Below are 17,447 nucleotides of genomic sequence, written 5' to 3' on the forward strand. Positions count from 1 at the left end.
AAAATTACACCCCCAAAAACACAGTCCAACAATAAAAGCACTAAACAGGCACCCAAATTACCCAACCCCAAAAACCCCCCAAAACACAGTCCAACAATAAAAGCATTAAATAGGCATTCAAATCACACAACCCAAAAACCCCCAAAAACACAGTCCAACAATAAAAGCGCTAAACAGGCATTCAAATTACACAACCCCAAAAAAACCCCCAAAAACACAGTCCAACAATAAAAGCATCAAACAGGCACTCAAACCACCCAACCCCAAAAACACACAAAAAAAGAAACATCCATCAAAGAAACATCCATCACAGTGAGTCTCCTCCAGTCCTCTCCTCACTGTGATGGAAGGCCACAATGTCTTTCCCTTCTCCCGCTGTCCTCGCCCGCAGTCAGGTTGTTGTGGTTGCAGGCCGCACCGGACGGTCCACAGCGGGCCAAGCCCAAGGCGCGTCGCGTCGCAGCCGCTCCCGCAGCCTCCGAAGACGGCCGGCTCCGCCGATAAGTCCGATCCGGGGCGGGCGAACACGCTGCTGCTGCCGCTGTTGCTGCACGTCGGGGCGGTCGTGGCTCCCGACATTGAAGCCCCCGCCCAGCAGAGAAATATCCCGCGGCATATCTTAGGCCGCGCCGGACGGTGAAATGTCCGCGACCCAAGCCCCGCGATTCGGGGCGGGCGAACCCGCTGCCGCTGCCGGAGCTCCCGATGTCGGCATCCACGCGGCCCGAGCCTAAGGCGAGTCGCAGCCGCTCCCGCAGCCTCCGAAGACGGCCAGCTCCGGTGGTGGTAAGTCCGATCCGCGGGCTCTGCGAACCAGAGCCCTGGAGGCCGCCAGCTCTAGGAGTTGGGCCGATGGTAGGCCGCAGCAGGAACGGAGACAACACCCAGAAAACAAAGGTCGGGTCTCCGTTCGGAAGGGACACATATTTACAATGTTACAGTTTCCCCCTCCCCCCCACATACACACATAGTACACAAACACAAAAACACCACATCACAACTACAATTAAGACCAAAAAAACCAACAAAAACACAAAAACAAATGGACCGCAGGTGAGCCGCAGCTGCTAGGGCAGTGCCGCCATTTTGTGTGATGAGCTTGGTGGGGATGACCGTGTTGAAGGCGGAGCTATAGTCTATGAATAGCATCCTCACGTACATGCCCTGTCTCTCTAGGTGAGTCAGGACAGTGTGAAGAGCCAGAGAGATGGCGTCCTCTGTGGATCTATTTGCCCTGTATGCAAATTGATGTGGGTCCAGTGAGTCAGGGATGCTGGATTTGATGTGTGAGAGGACCAGCCTCTCAAAGCACTTCATGACTATCAGCGTTAGGGCAACCGGGCGGTAGTCATTCAGGTTGGAGATCTTTGCTTTTTTCGGCACCGGAACTATGATAGCCAACTTCAGGCACTTGGGGACCGTAGCTAGAGATAATGACAGGTTAAAGATCCTGGTGAATACCTCAGCCAGCTGTTCAGCACAGTCCTTCAGTACCCTTCCTTGAATTCCATCCGGTCCTGCAGCCTTGCATGGGTTGACCCTTTGCAGAGCGCGTTGTACCTCCTGTGTGCTCAGTTGCAAGACCTGTCCCACCGCCTCGGCTGGGGTTCTTTCACTCAAGGTGGTTTTGCCAGTTTCAAAGCGGGCAAAGAAGGTGTTAAGCTCGTTGGTCAGTGCCATATCGCTGTGGGGGCAGGCAGGGCTGCTCTTGTAGCCAGTGATGTCCCTGACACCCTGCCACATGCTTCTGGTGTCCGTGGTGTTGAAGTGGTCTTCCACCCGTTGCCTGTGGGTGTCTTTGCCCCTTTTAATACCTTTGTTCAGGTTTGACCTGGCAACACTGTATGCTGAAGTGTCACCAGATTTAAAGGCATTGTTGCGTGCCCTCAGCAGGTTCTGTACCTCCTTGTTCATCCAGGGTTTCCGGTTTGGGAACATCTTTATCTCCTTGTCCTCCGTGACATTCTCCACACAGCAGTTGATGTAGGAGAGCACAGTGGATGCATATTCCTCCAAGTCTACCTCTGAACCGTAGGTGGCCTGTTGTGCAAACAGGTCCCAGTCGGTGCGATCAAAGCAGTCCTGGAGTTGTAGGGTGGCATCCTCGGGCCATATTTTGACCGTCTTTATTGTGGGTTTGGTCTTGCGGATGAGGGGTTTGTATGCGGGCAGTAGAAACAGTGAGAGGTGATCGGATTGTCCCAGGGGTGGGCAGGGGAGAGCTCTGTAGGCGTCCTTTACATTGGTGTACACCTTATCCAGTGTGTTTGAGCCCCTGGTAGGGCACTGCACATGCTGATGGAATTTGTGGAGCGAGGCTCGTAGGTCGACCTGATTGAAGTCCCCTGCAACAATGAAGGCACCGTTGGGGTGGGCATCCTGCTGCTTACTGATGGCCGAGTGTAGCTGTGCTAGTGCTAGGTTAGCATTAACCTGTGGGGGAATGTATACGGCCATGATGATGACCACCGTAAACTCCCGCGGCATAGAATGGCCTACATTTGAGCAGTAAGTACTCAAATGTACAATATATATTAATGATTTGGATGATGGAATTAGAAGTAATACTAGCAAGTTTGCGGATGACACAAAGCTGGGTGGCAGTGTGAACTGCAAATCGGATGTTAGGAGGTTGCAGGGTGACTTGGACAGGTTGAGTGAGTGGGCAGATGCATGGCAGATGCAGTATAATGTAGATAAATGTGAGGTTATCCACTTTGGCGGCAAGAATAAGGAGGTAGATTATTATCTCAATGGTGTCAGATTAGGTAAAGAGGAAGTGCAACGAGACCTTGGTGTTCTTGTACACCAGTCACTGAAAGTAAGCGTGCAGGTACAGCAGGCAGTGAAGCTAGCTAATGGCATGTTGGCCTTCATCACGAGAGGATTTGAGTACAGCAGCAAATAAGTCCTTCAGCAGTTGTATAGGGCCCTAGTGAGACCACATCTGGAGTATTGTGTGCAGTTTTGGTTTCCTAATTTGAGGAAGGACGTCCTTGCTATTGAGGCAGTGCAGCGTAGGTTCACGAGGTTAATCCCTGGGATGGAGGGACTGTCATATGAGGAAAGATTGGAAAGACTAGGCTTGTATTCACTAGAGTTTAGAAGGATGAGAGGGGATCTTATAGAGACGATTAAAATTATAAAAGGACTAGACAAGCTCCATGCAGGAAAAATGTTCCCAATGTTGGGGGAGTCCAGAACCAGGGGACATAGTCTAAGAATAAAGGGGAAGTAATTTAAAGCTGAGGTGAGAAGAAACTTTTTCACCCAGAGTTGTGAATTTGTGGAATTCTCTGCCACAGAAGGCAGTGGAGGCCAATTCACTGGATGAATTCAAAAGAGAGTTAGATAGAGCTCTTGGGGCTAGTGGAATCAAGGGATATGGGGAGAAGGCAGGCACAGGTTACTGATTGTGGATGATCAGCCATGATCACAATGAATGGCGGTTCTGGCTCAAAGGGGCAAATGGCCACCTCCTGCACCTATTTTCTATGTTTCTATGTTTAGCAAGGTGACCAAAACTGAACACAATACTCCAAATGCTGCCTCACTAACATCTTGTACAACTGTAACATAACATTCCAACTTCTAAATCAATATCTTGACTGATGAAGGCAAATGTACTGAAAGGCTTCTTGACCACCCTATCTACCTGTGATGGCACTTTCAGCGAACAATGTGCCTGCCTTCTCCCCATATCCCTTGATTCCACTAGCCCCAAGAGCTCTATCTAACTCTCTTTTGAATTCATCCAGTGAATTGGCCTCCACTGCCTTCTGTGGCAGAGAATTCCACAAATTCACAACTCTCTGGGTGAAAAAGTTTCTTCTCACCTCAGCTTTAAATTACTTCCCCTTTATTCTTAGACTATGTCCCCTGGTTCTGGACTCCCCCAACATTGGGAACATTTTTCCTGCATGGAGCTTGTCTAGTCCTTTTATAATTTTAATCGTCTCTATAAGATCCCCTCTCATCCTTCTAAACTCTAGTGAATACAAGCCTAGTCTTTCCAATCTTTCCTCATATGACAGTCCCTCCATCCCAGGGATTAACCTCGTGAACCTACGCTGCGCTGCCTCAATAGCAAGGACGTCCTTCCTCAAATTAGGAAACCAAAACTGCACACAATACTCCAGATGTGGTCTCACTAGGGCCCTATACAACTGCTGAAGGACTGATTTGCTGCTGCACTCCGAGATCCCTCGACTCTGCAATACTCTCCAGGGTCCTGCCATTTACTGTGAAGGTCCTGTGAAGGTCCTGTCCTGGTTTGACTTCCCAAAATACAACACATCACACCTATCTGCATTCAACTCATTAACCATTCATCAACCCACTTAGCCAACTGATCGAGATCTTGCTATAATTTTTCATAATTATCTTCGCTATCTACAATACCACCCATTTTAGTGTAATTTGCAAACTTACTAATCATGCAAATCAATGATATAAATAAACAACAGATAGCAATGGGCCCAACACCGTTCCCAGTCCAAATACGTCATCAACCCCTGCTTCCTTCCATGAAGCCAATTCTCTATCCAGTCAGCTAGCTCTACCTGGATTCCACGCAATCTGACCTGCCATAGCAGCCCACACTGTGGAACCTTATCAAATGCCAATAGGCTATGCTATCTTGCCCAAGCAGTAGCAGTCGGGCTGGCTACTTGACAGGCAATACACTAAATACCAATGGAGAGCAAGTGGTGGAATCGTGTTTCCTTTCAACAAAGGATCAGCAGCTTTGGGCTCCAGGGACAATTTGCTCTACTTCTTCAATTACAATACAATATACAATACAATATATCTTTATTGTCATTGTACAGGGGTACAACGAGATTGGGAATGCGACTTCCATACGATGCAATAAATGAATTAGCTAATCAGTATAAATTTGGACAACCCAGTGAAACAAAATTAGAAACAGTTTTAAAACAGAATAAAGTGCAAGTAAGTCTGTGCCGGTTCGCTGTGCGATGTGACCATCCGACTCAGCAGGACCGGTTCATAGCAGCTATGGCCCTGGGGATGAAGCTGTTCCTGAGTTTGGAGGTGCAGGCGTAGAAGGCCTTGTAGCGTCTGCCAGATGGTAGAAGTTCGCACAGACCATTGCAGGGGTGTGAGGAGTCTTTGTGAATGCTGGTGGCTTTTCTGAGGCAAGTTGATGATCAGCTCCTTGGTCTTGGAGGTGTTTAGGGACAGGTTGTTATCTGAGCACCATTACTCTGTTGCAGGAAGATATTGTTGAACTGCTGAGGCACACTTCAGCATGGCATTAATTGAAGCCCACATGACATCATCCTGGGCGGTGTAAGCCTGTACCGCACTCCAATGCAACGCATCCTGATCAAATGTTGATATATGACAGAGTTCACTGTGTGAAATTAAACTAAAAACATTGGGTGTTAACAGTCAAAGGTAGATTTTTGGGAGAATAAGTGAGTGTTATACATTGACCAACTGTCTGATGTTGATCATTGGAAGTGAGATTGGAAGATATAATTGATGACATGTCCAAAACCATTAAATATTCTGTTAGCTGTATCAAGGTTCTTGGGCGTTTTCTTCATTGACCTTCAGCTCCTATTACAGATTGAATACCAATTTTTCAGCATCCACAGTTCCACAGCCATTCTTGTTTATCTGATTTTCTGGACCAACAGAGGTCACATGACAATGAAATGACAATACACGCCTGGCCTGCTAATGAAACCCCTCCTGCGTCACCTTGACTTTGAAGGAACACTACCTCATTTTGCTTAGGTAGCTTACATCCCAACGGCATGAACATTGAATTCTCTACTTTTTTTAACCCACCCTCAACCTTTCCTCCACTAAAAGTCAGTTAGCCAGTTCCACATTTCACAATGATGTATCCCCATTGGGATCACATTATCAGCCAACAATCGGCATATCAGGGAACTTCCCTGCCTGGGGTCACCTGTTGCCAGCCCCAAATTGGCCTGGTCTTTTCTCGCTTCCTGTGTCCGTCCTCCCCAAATTACATCAGAGATGCTGCCTGACCCGATGAGTTACCCCAGCACTTTTGTGCCTCTCTTTAATCATTAAACCACCTGGGCCACTGTGGATAAAGGACACTCCTCCTGCTGCAACACAGCACTAGGAAATTTTGGAACCTGTCCCTACTGCACAATACTATTTTTTAAAGTCAAATGAGCTCCAAAAGATCTAACAATACCAGTCACCATGTAGCTTCCCTTTCAGAGATCAAGGCAAATTACTGCATATTAGCCTCAAGTACCAGGACACAAAAGATTGACCTTCCCAATTAGCATGGCTACGCCTAGTGGTTGTGAAAATGTGCAGAAAAGTAAATCCTGCAATTTAGCCCCTTGAATTTTTGGCAGTATTTATCAAGTTGCAGCATTTATCTGACTGGACAAGAAAGGAGGTGCAAAGAATAAGTAATCCAAAACTGAGAAATAATATGCAAGGGGGATACAAAAGAATGCATGCACACAGAGGCACAGGAAAAGGAATCCATACAACACACATGAATACGCAGTGTACACTGTAAGCAAGAGCACCCAAACACCTCATGACAGCGCAGGAGATATTTGTGGAGAAAAAATGTGCTGGATGCAACATAGAATAGCACACCATATATGCAGCATGTACACTTAGGGCGATCGCATGGTGCATGTGAATAAAGACAAACAAGCACATAGATAAGTATTTGTGAAAAATACAGGGTGTGCTCAAATAACAAAGTTGATAAAGCAATTCAGTTTTATGAACCAGAAGCTACAAGATTGTATGAAATACCCACGGATAGAACAGATACATCTTCATGTCTGCATGATTACTAATGACATAACAAAAGTGTTAGATTTGCAGGAGGTTTTGTTAAAATTAGTTGAAGCACAAGTAGATTTTCCATTTAAAGAGTAACATCAAAAATACTGCAATCATTGCATGAGATGTACATTGCTAGATATTGAGTATTCTCCAAAATGGCAATGGGGTTTGGAAAGGAAGAGAATTGTAATCATGATGCAGAATGTTTCTGTTTACACTACATGCAGCGTCTCTCTAATCTTTATCAAAACAACCCAGTATATTGTTTTACTAAGACATCTAACTCCATCTCCTGTAACATCAGGTATCCATCCCTTCCATGGTTTCTTTTGCTGATGAAGTGCTCAGTTATTGCTTTACCACCTCCTGCCCCACTACTCCAGTGGTCACTCGGCTGACATTTCAGCAGGTACATCCAAAACATTGCTTCCTGTATCGTAATGTGCACTATCCCATTCACTGGTCACATTGATTAACGTGATATTCTGATGATTTTAAAATTCTCACACTGTTTTCTAATCTCTTCAAGGCCCCTTTCTCATCTCCAAATTCCTGTAAAACTAGATGATCACTGGGTTTCTCCAAATCCAGCCATGTGCACCTCCAATTCCCATGAAGATCTCAAAGAATATATTCATACATTAATTACTGCTTTTGACTTTTACTGAAGAGTTTGAAATAAAAACTGGAAAGTGGTGACACTATTTTAGGCAACTGGACGGCACGGCACGCTGGGCGGCACGGTAGCGCAGCGGTAGAGTTGCGGCTTTACAGCGAATGCAGCGCCGGAGACTCAGGTTCGATCCTGACTACGGGTGCTGCACTGTAAGGAGTTTGTACGTTCTCCCCGTGACCTGCGTGGGTTTTCTCCGAGATCTTCGGTTTCCTCCCACACTCCAAAGATGTACAGGTATGTAGGTTAATTGGCTGGGTAAATGTAAAAAATTGTCCCTAGTGGGTGTAGGATAGTGTTAATGTGCGGGGATCGCTGGGCGGCACGGACTTGGTGGGCCGAAAAGGCCTGTTTCCGGCTGTATATATATGATATATGATATGATATGGAATTGAATACTCAATTAAAACATCACCTGTGATATTTTTCCATCAACTGAGCCTAATTTTTTTATTTTTTTTTCATCGTTCTTTTAATCAACAACACCTGTTGTTATTATTATTATTATATTACTATAACTCTCATCTAGTATGTATATATATTTGTATGTATGTTTGTTCCCAAAATATAGCCAAAATGGTACACGATAGCGCAACAATTTTAGGCCCACCTTACTCACCATTCGCCTGCAGTGTGCAGTAGAACGTTTCATTATTTTTATAAGTAATTAACATTATAAAGTTTAATAAATGCACCCCCCCCCCCCCCCACTGTGCAGCAGCGCCGGGAAGACCGGTGTCTGTCCCGGCATGCCCAGCGCCTGTCCTTCCTCCCATGGTGCAGTGCAGCGGCACAGAGCTCAAACAAGATGGCCACCAGCAGAACGAACATGGGGCAGTGCCTTGCGTCCTCTCTCCTGCTGCTGGCTGCCGCGATGGCCGCCCAGAGCCGGGGTGAGTGGCTCCCTCTCCCCTTTCCTCTCCCCCCTAGCCCGCCCCCAGCCCCAGGGGAGTTTCAACGGTCTGGCAGCCATGCCTGCGCAGTGCGCTCCCACTTGCGGTGTGAGGAAGCCGTGCCTGTGCAGTTGGGGAGGGTTGTCGGGCCCGGCGGCCGCTCTCCTGCTGCTAGCCGCCGCGATGTCCGCCCAGGGCCAGGGTAAGTGGCACCCTCTCCCCTTTCGCCCACCCCCGGCCCCACAATGGGGACCCAACTAAATTCTCATCTTGATGGCCACCCAAGGCAGGAGTGAGACTCCCCGGCCGCCACAGCCTCGGATATGCCCTGGGATCTTGCTGTGCGCTTTTGGAGTGGGCAATGCAGGAGAGGTTTGGACCCCAACGGTTCGTCTAGTTCAACATAAAAATACCACAGGTCAAGATGACAAAAATAATATTCCGTACAATCCAATTATTTCCATCCAGTTTTCAATTCTAACAATTTTATTGGTTGAATTTTAAGTTACATTATTATTCTGTATACATTGTCACAACAGCCATGAGCAATTAAAAGTTTAACATGAGTTACGATCCAGCTAGTTTTGTTCCAAAAATGCCAAATGGGAAAAAGCATTTGGTCACATAGTTAAAAACTTTGAAAAATTATTTCTGCAATCATGCAACATTTCTTCATGTCTAAATGGCAGCAGATCAATAAGAAATATAACCTATTTCTTCAAAATAGTAAAATGAATACGTTTAAAATTCCAAGTTACATTGTTGGGATCATAATTAAATCTACTGAAAATATTACAGTTGAGAGAAAGTCACTGGTTTGTTCTGATCCATTACTTTAAGAAACGTCAGTGTCATAGCTGATGAAATATGCACTAATACAACAAATTTGCATCAATACTCCCATGTCAGATTTGTGCATGTAAGCAGCTGCACTTAATACAAAGATTTCAAGTTTGACAAATCCCAACTTCCATATTTTCCCACATCTAGCTCAGCCTCTATGTTTTTAAACAATATGCTAAAATATTTGATAACTTGAAGAGTACCTGAAAACAAAACATCAAATAGGGGGCCACTAAAACCTAAACAAGTATGGCAAGGGACAGGTACAATGAAAATCTATTTACAGCAGCATCAGAGGCACATAGAAAAAGAATACAGTGCATCTGTAGAAACTGAGTAAAAAACTTGAAGAAACTCTGGAGTACAAAGTTCATTTTATCATATAATTAAACCTAGCAAAATTTCCCATAAAACTAAAGCCTAAAATTATCGCCAAAACCTATCTAGATTAGGAGTTCAATGTAATGAAAACATAAAAGGTAAAATACAAAACTGCGACATTAATGTCTTCCTATATATTTAATATACAATTTTCTAATTAAACTCCTCTAAACATTCACTTTTTTCTATTTTGATATCATTTCACGAAATTGTGGCTTGCATACGCTTGCAGAAATAGAAATCTGAACTATTTAGATACTTCTAAGAAGTTGCAAGTCACAATGACAAATGTCAATATACTTGCTCAACTTAATTACATTTTTAAAATTAAACGTTTTAGTAAATTCACTTACAACCAAGTAACACTCACTTGCAGGTAAACACTATTAGTGACATCGTTATATACAATATTTTTCCCTAATATACATTAGGCAAAAAACACTGTATACTTAAGATAACAATTGTGACCATACATTGGCATCCTGTCCACCAAACCAGACATATTTCACATCTCATTGTTGGGGCATGGGTAAATAAATTCGACTTAATCCAGTGTAGGGTTGTTCAGATTTACATGGGGCAATTCGTTTAGTTAAAAATATGTACAGATATCCCCACGAAGTACGTCGTTTAAGAACACGAGAGATTTTGTACTACTTCCTCCATGAAACAATCAGAAGCCACACATCCGGCCAAGAAAACCACCTCATTAGGTTTCCTTTGATATCCAAAGGTTCACTGATCTGGGTTGATCAAATGTGATTCGATTATATTTCAAAAGCACTCATTATTTCACATTAACTGACTTTAAAATATTGTTAAAAATAAAACATCCCAACTCGTTAAACCATTTACAAACTACAGCTGCATATTTATAAAACAAATGTTCAAAAATATTTAGAAACCCTAACGTTGGGTGGGGGAAAAAAAAATCCTGTCAATTTCAGATGAACACCCACACTATGTGTGCTGTCTTCCTGATCTCACCGGATCAATTTCAATTGATAGTGAAATCAACTGGAAATTATCTGCACCTGAAATAAAATCCACACCTAATTCAACAGGCAAAAACCGTCTCCTGAGACGAAGGCTAACTCGTCTACCTTGTTACACCGCGAAAAAGAAAATAAACAGGCTTTACTCCGTGATGCATTGACACCAAGAATATATGTATTTATATATTATTGCACGAATTCTGTTATATATTATATATATCTATATATTCTTGGTGTCAATGTATCACAGAATAGACCCTGTTTATTTCATTTCGCAGTGTAATAGGGTAGAAGAACTAGCCTTCGTCTCGGAAGACGGTTATATAGCACGAATTTTGTTATATATTTCTAAAAAATCAAGGTGCAATAACCCTCATTTGGTTCTGGTTTTGTGCACAGGGCGTTTGACTGGATTCATTGCAGGCCGGCCATGGAGATACATCATGTAATTTGCAGACAAGGGGGCACATTTGGATGGGAATGGTGAGTGTAGGTAGGTAGGCCGGCCGGCGCTTGGCCAGGAGGAGAAGCGTCGGCGAGTGAGCGAGTGAGCGAGCGAGTGAGTGCACCCACCTTTTTGATGTTGTAGATGCGGGTCAGCATGCCGACCCCCCTGTCGTTGAGGATTGTCAGTTTCTCCGCGATCTTCTGCTGGCTCGACATCACGGCCCGAGACATGGTGGCCGAGCGAGGCGCGTCGGCTCTTCCTCCCAACCCAGGGCAGGCAGGGGAATAAAAAAAGGGGCAAGGACAGTGGTTTGGTGGGGTTTCCCTCTCTCGTGGGCCGGAGCTACAGTGAGGGTGAATCGTCCATCGACGCCCAGTGAGCAGCGCCGCGACCCCGCCCTCTGCTCCTGCTCCTCGCCCACACCGAGGATTTTCCTCCGCCGGCCGTTGCTGCCCCCACCGCCGCCGACACCACGTGACCGCGCCCCCGCCAGGCCGCGCCGCGCCTCGCCAGCGTATCCCCGACGCCACGTGACCGCGCCTCGCCAGCGTATCCCCGCCAACACGTGACCGCGCCTCGCCAGCGGATCCCCGCCAACACGTGACCGCGCCTCGCCAGCGGATCCCCGACACCACGTGACCGCGCCTCGCCAGCGCCCCCACCAGGCCGCCCCTCACCAGCAAAGATACGAGAGGAGCAAGATACACCACTCGACTCTAAAAACGGTTGTCGGTCATCGGCAAAGATGCTAGAGGAACAAGATGGACCACTCCGTTGAAATCACCTGTACCGAAGTGTGGTCCGCAAAGGTCGCCATTTTAGTAAGCAAAGCCCGGCGTTCGCTAAGCCTCTCGTTGTGTTGTGGGAGAACAGTATGTGTGATGAAACCATTAAAATGCAGAATATATCTCATCTATCAACTCACATTTTGTTGTTATTTTTGTTTTAAAATGTTTTACCCCTGCTTAATTTCTCTGAATATATTATTTCTTATTGTTTCTGCCCATTTCCCTCCCATCCTTCCTCCCCAGCCCCACTTTTGTGCAGTTTCCCTTGTATTGCCCAAACACACACTCTGCACAAATTTAACTTATTATATATATTTATTTATATATATATATATATGAATGTGTGTGTGTTTGTGTGTGAGAGGCAAGATAGAGATAAATAGATCTCAAAGTTCCTTCTCATGGATCAGAAGCAACTTTGATTTAAAGTAACGCTCTATTTCTCTCTTTATCTTATTTTTCACAGTTTGTACATAAACCATAAAGGCAATTCCACCTTCATGGTTTATGTATATATATATATATATATATATATATATATATCCACCAAAGTGGATGTATATATAATATATATATATATATTATATATTATATATACACACACACACATATATATCTCTAGTTTCTTTCTTGTGATTTCCTCTAATTAATTGTTTAGCAACCTTTTTCTTTCAATCTCTCTCTGTATATGTATGTATGTGTATATATATATATATATATATATATACACATATATTTAATCAGTCATACACACAGTTCTCAGCACATGGTTCTCCCTATCATTTTATTCACAAAATGCTGGAGTAACTCAGCAGGTCAGGCAGCATCTCAGGAGAGAAGGGATGGGTGACATTTCGGGTCGAGACCCTTCTTCAGACTGATGTCAGGGGGGCGGGACAAAGGAAGGATATAGGTGGAGACAGGAAGATAGAGGGAGATCTGGGGGAGGGGAAGAGAGGGACAGAGGAACTATCTAAAGTGGGAGAAATCGATGTTCATACCACTGGGCTGCAAGCTGCCCAGGGGAAATATGAGGTGCTGTTCCTCCAATTTCCGGTGGGCCTCACTATGGCACTGGAGGAGGCCCATGACAGAAAGGTCAGACTGGGAATGGGAGGGGGAGTTGAAGTGCTCGGCCACCGGGAGACCAGTTTGGCCAACGCGGACTGAGTGCAGGTGTTCAGCGAAGCGATCGCCGAGCCTGTGCTTGGTTTCGCTGATGTAAATAAGTTGACATCTAGAGCAGCGGATGCAATAGATGAGGTTGGAGGAGGTGCAGGTGAACCTCTGTCTCACCTGGAAAGACTGTTTGGGTCCTTGGATGGAGTTGAGGAGGCACACACACTGCACCTCCTCCAACCTCATCCCCAAACAGTTTTTCCAGGTGAGACAGAGGTTCACCTGCACCTCCTCCAACCTCATCTATTGCATCCGCTGCTCCAGATGTCAACTTATTTACATAGGCGAAACCAATCGCAGGCTCGGCGATCGCTTCGCTCAACACCTGCGCTCGGTCCGCGTTGGGGGGGGGGGAAGAACAAAGGAGCCAGCAGGGGTACTTTGTAACTTTGTCAGCACTGTATGTGGCGGCTATTTGCATACCCTGGTTACGCACGCAAAGAATTTCACTGCACTTGCCACATGTGATAATGATGTATTCCATAAAGTAAAGTATTCCATTCCAATCCAACATCATAATTCCAAGCAGTGATCCAGTTCAGCTTTGCCCATAATACTCCTTGCATTGAAGTAAACACACTTCAGCCTTTCATTATCTACATATATTCACAACCATCTCCTCGCCTGTCCTTCCTTTGAGACTGGTCCATTTTCTCATGAGCCTTTCCATTTGCTGACCTACTGCTCTGTTTCCCACACTCCTGCCAGCCACGCCCACCACGTTAAGCCAACTCCCCTCACCTGTTCACTCACCTGCTCCAGATCACCAATCAAGCCAGCATATAAACCCTTCCTGCACACACACACTCTTTGCCAGATTGTTCTTAGCCCTCATGCAAGACTCGCCAGCATTCTCTCTTGGACTGATTTCCCGTTGCCGACCCTGCCTGCTCCCGACCTTCATGCCTCGTCATAGCCCTGGTGAACGCCTCAGTCTTCTGTCCCCGACCACGAGCAGGTAGAAATAAAGCTCATTCTAAAACTACTTCCTTGGTTCCGTGTGCTGCATTTGGGTCTACCTGCGGTTCGTTACAAAATTAGACGAAGTATAAGTCAGTCATTTCCTTCCATGAAGCCAATTCGCTGTCTGGTTGGCTAGTTGTCCCATGGATCCATTGTGATTAACCATCCAGAGCAGCCTACATCATGGAACTTTATCAAATGCCTTGCTCAAGTACATATAAACAACATCTACGGTTATGCCCTCATCAACCTTTTTGTTTACTTCTTCAAAATCAATCAAAACTCAATGACATTCATAAGACACAATATCCCACGTAAAAAGCCATGGTGACTATCCCTAATCAGCCCTAATTTATTTAAGAATTCTAGGCAGGGCAGTCTTAAAATTGTTCTAATATTGAGGTCCGTTTCAGTAATTTGTCTGGATTTTTCTGTTATTCACAGGTCATTCATGATAGAAAATACTCTCTCCACTCAAACATGGCTGCCAAAATACAAAGTATCAGTTCAGCCAGGTTTTTGTTAAATCCTGGTTATGCACAGCTAGGTTTAGTTAGAATTCTGTGGAGTGTCTGATTGCTGCATTCCATCTGTCATGTAATTGTGCAGGAAGGAACTGTAGATGTTGGTTTATACCGAAGATAGACACAAAATGCTGGAGTAACTCAGCGGGTCAGGCAGCATCTCTGAAGAGAAGGAATGAGTGACTGTCGGAAGAAGGGTTCTGACCCGAAACATTCACCAGGCAACATTCCTTTTCTCCAGACATGCTGCCTGACCTGCTGAGTTACACCAGCATCTCACATAATTGTTGAACTTGTGCCATTCCATTCCTGTTGTTCACCTGATAGAAATTTCATCGAACAGTGCACCCTTGTCAGTTATCAAATTGAATGTTTTTTTCTGCTCTTATTCATTTTTTGTTATTGACAAGACTAGTATACGTCGTCCATCCCTATTGCCCTTGAGAGGACGGCGATGAACTGCCTTCTTAAACAATTGCTCCTCCAATGCTGTTTAGTATTTGGATCCAGGGACCAGGGTTGCAGTTATTATCAGTAGAGTCATGTAAATGTCTGCCAAGTACGGTTGCATTGGAGCATTGCCTCGGGCACGTTCCGTGTTATTCTGCACTGGCTCACTCTACGAGCAACACTGGCTCACTCTACGAGCAACAATGAACATACTCTGGCCTCCCTCTCAGGGCTCTGCTCCAGCCCCACTCTTACCAATGCTCCTACCCTCTTCTCTTGGTCGTGCTCTGGTAATGCCCTCGTGCTTCTCGGACACTCCAAACCCCTGTTTCCAACTTTCCCCCAACCTCCTGCTCCTGGTGAGATATTTCTGAGTCAAAATGCCATGTGGCCTGGATGGTTCCCACAGTTGGTGGTCTTCCATGCACCTGGTGTCTTTGTTCTTCTTGGTGGTACAAGTTGTTGGCGATTGAGGTGGTAGAGATACACCAATGAGTTGTGAAAAGAGCAAACTGGTTCTGTTTCACAAAGTGGTTTAATGAATTTCCCTAAGCTATATCAATGACTAAGAATGTTGCTATAACATCAGGTTGTATGAATGTGCTGAGTATTACATTTTAGAAAATCTTAAGTCTTGTTACATGTATATGCAAATGGTACAAAAAAGGAAAGACTGAGTGAAACCTTGATCCAGTGGCAAGGAAGTCATGGACCAAAATAAATAGAGACTAGACTCTGCTGTGTGGATATTAATGCTTATACATAGATGGACATATTTGCAGTAGTCTCTCAAGGTATATGCACCGACACCCACACACATACAGTGGTGGGCTCCGGCACAGAAGCCCTTGCTTTCTGCCTCCTTCTCATGAAACCTCTCACCTTCATCCTTCCAAACTTTGAATCTCTTATTTGTATCCATGTCCAAGTCCCCACTTGTGGATCAACTCCCACCATTCCTCAATTCCCTCCCTCCTGCTGCTGCTATCCATACATCCCAACTACTCTCCCCCCTCCCCCTGGCCTAGGTACGCATGCTGTCAACCATGTTTTTACCATCATCTAAGAATTGCAATGTGGATTCTGTCCTTTGAGAGGCATGACGTCATGATATTGATGCCACAATATGCAGGGAGCGTTTCAATCTCACGAAAGCCATTAACTCCTTATATTTGGCTGCCTGTAGAAATTCTTCTCCACATGTTTGCTTCATGATGGCATCCCAGAGATGATTCAAACCAGTGGGTCCACCACCCGAAGGCACGGTGGACGGCAGAACCTGCCTGAATGCTCGGCGTACCGCGGTACTGGGAGGGAGCTGCTGGAGACAACAGGCACAAAGAGTGGGCCGGTTGGAGGGGAATTGGGGTAATTCCTACGGCACCTTCAAGGTCGGCTGCAGGAGGCGCTGCCAGGACAAAGATGGCCGGACAAGGAGAGGGGCATCGGTTTGCAGGCCGAGCCAGTCGACGGTGACGGAGGAAGGCCCAGCAGGAGTTTGGGGCTTATCAGGATCAGGAACTGCTCCAGTAGACCAAGCACATGGGCAGACTGAACGTTGGGCTTTGGAAATGGCAGCAAAACATGGCAGCGCCCGCATGTATAAACCAGGCACAAAGAAATGATCCCTATCCTCCTTTATGGTCCAGGGACTTGTCTATGGCAGGCACCTTAATGTGCTAGAGTGACAGCACCAAGGCTGTGTTCCTACCAAATCATCCAAATCCCCAGCAGGATCCGTGAACCATTGTCAGCTACCAACATCTTCAGTGCTGAGGATCTAATTACAATCCATTGGCTCCACTGGGCAGGTAGTGTTGCTTGCAGGCAGGCACTAGATTATCCCTTCACAAGATTGATGCTCTAACCCAAACCCAAGGTCTGTCATGGGAGATTACCAGGTGGGATGAGAAAAAAAGATTTAAGGATATTCTCAAAACTTCTCAAAAGGGGGGCATGGTGGAGCAGCGGTAGAGTTGCTGCCTTACAGTGCCAGAGACCCGGGTTTGATCCAGACTATGGGTGCTGTCTGTATGGAGATTGTACGTTCTCCCTGTAACTGCATGGGTTTTCTACAGGTGCTCTGGTTTTCTCCCACACTCCAAAGACATACAGGTTTGTAGGTTAATTGGCATCAGTAAAAATTGTAAACTGTCCCAAGTGTGTAGTGAACAGGGTGAATGCTGGTTGATGCGGTTTCAGTGGACCGAAGGGCTTGTTTCCTCGCTGTATCTCTAAAGTCTAAAGTCTAACTTCCATGAAAAAACATCCCCCCCACTGACTCCTGTGAATTCTAGGCCCATAGCTGCTGAAAGTGGAGCAGGAGTGTTCAGACTGGCACTGAGAAGACTTGAGTCCATGTTTCAAGAGCACAAGGGAAGAAATCCATAAAGAATGCACCACCTCCCAAACTCACTGGTCCCCTCATGCTTCACCTGCCCCATTTGTGGCTGCGTGTGGGAATTACACTTAGCTGGTGTCTTCCAGA

The 17,447-nt window shown here is 45.6% G+C and overlaps 1 protein-coding gene across 8 annotated transcripts in view; it reads right to left on the reverse strand.

The window, feature by feature from the left end:
- nckap1 (NCK-associated protein 1) overlaps positions 1 to 11,421 on the reverse strand; it is a 145,495-nt gene extending 134,074 nt beyond the window's left edge. For all 8 annotated transcript variants that reach the window (XM_078404061.1, XM_078404060.1, XM_078404059.1 and 5 more), the window contains exon 1: positions 11,181 to 11,421. In XM_078404061.1, coding sequence (XP_078260187.1) covers positions 11,181 to 11,285 — 105 coding nt within the window. In that variant the 5' untranslated portion in view covers positions 11,286 to 11,421. The remainder of the gene's footprint in view (positions 1 to 11,180) is intronic.
- Between the last annotated feature and the right edge of the window lie 6,026 nt (positions 11,422 to 17,447).

The sequence above is a fragment of the Rhinoraja longicauda genome, chromosome 8 (genome assembly GCF_053455715.1).
Source record: "Rhinoraja longicauda isolate Sanriku21f chromosome 8, sRhiLon1.1, whole genome shotgun sequence".
NCBI lineage: Eukaryota > Metazoa > Chordata > Chondrichthyes > Rajiformes > Arhynchobatidae > Rhinoraja > Rhinoraja longicauda.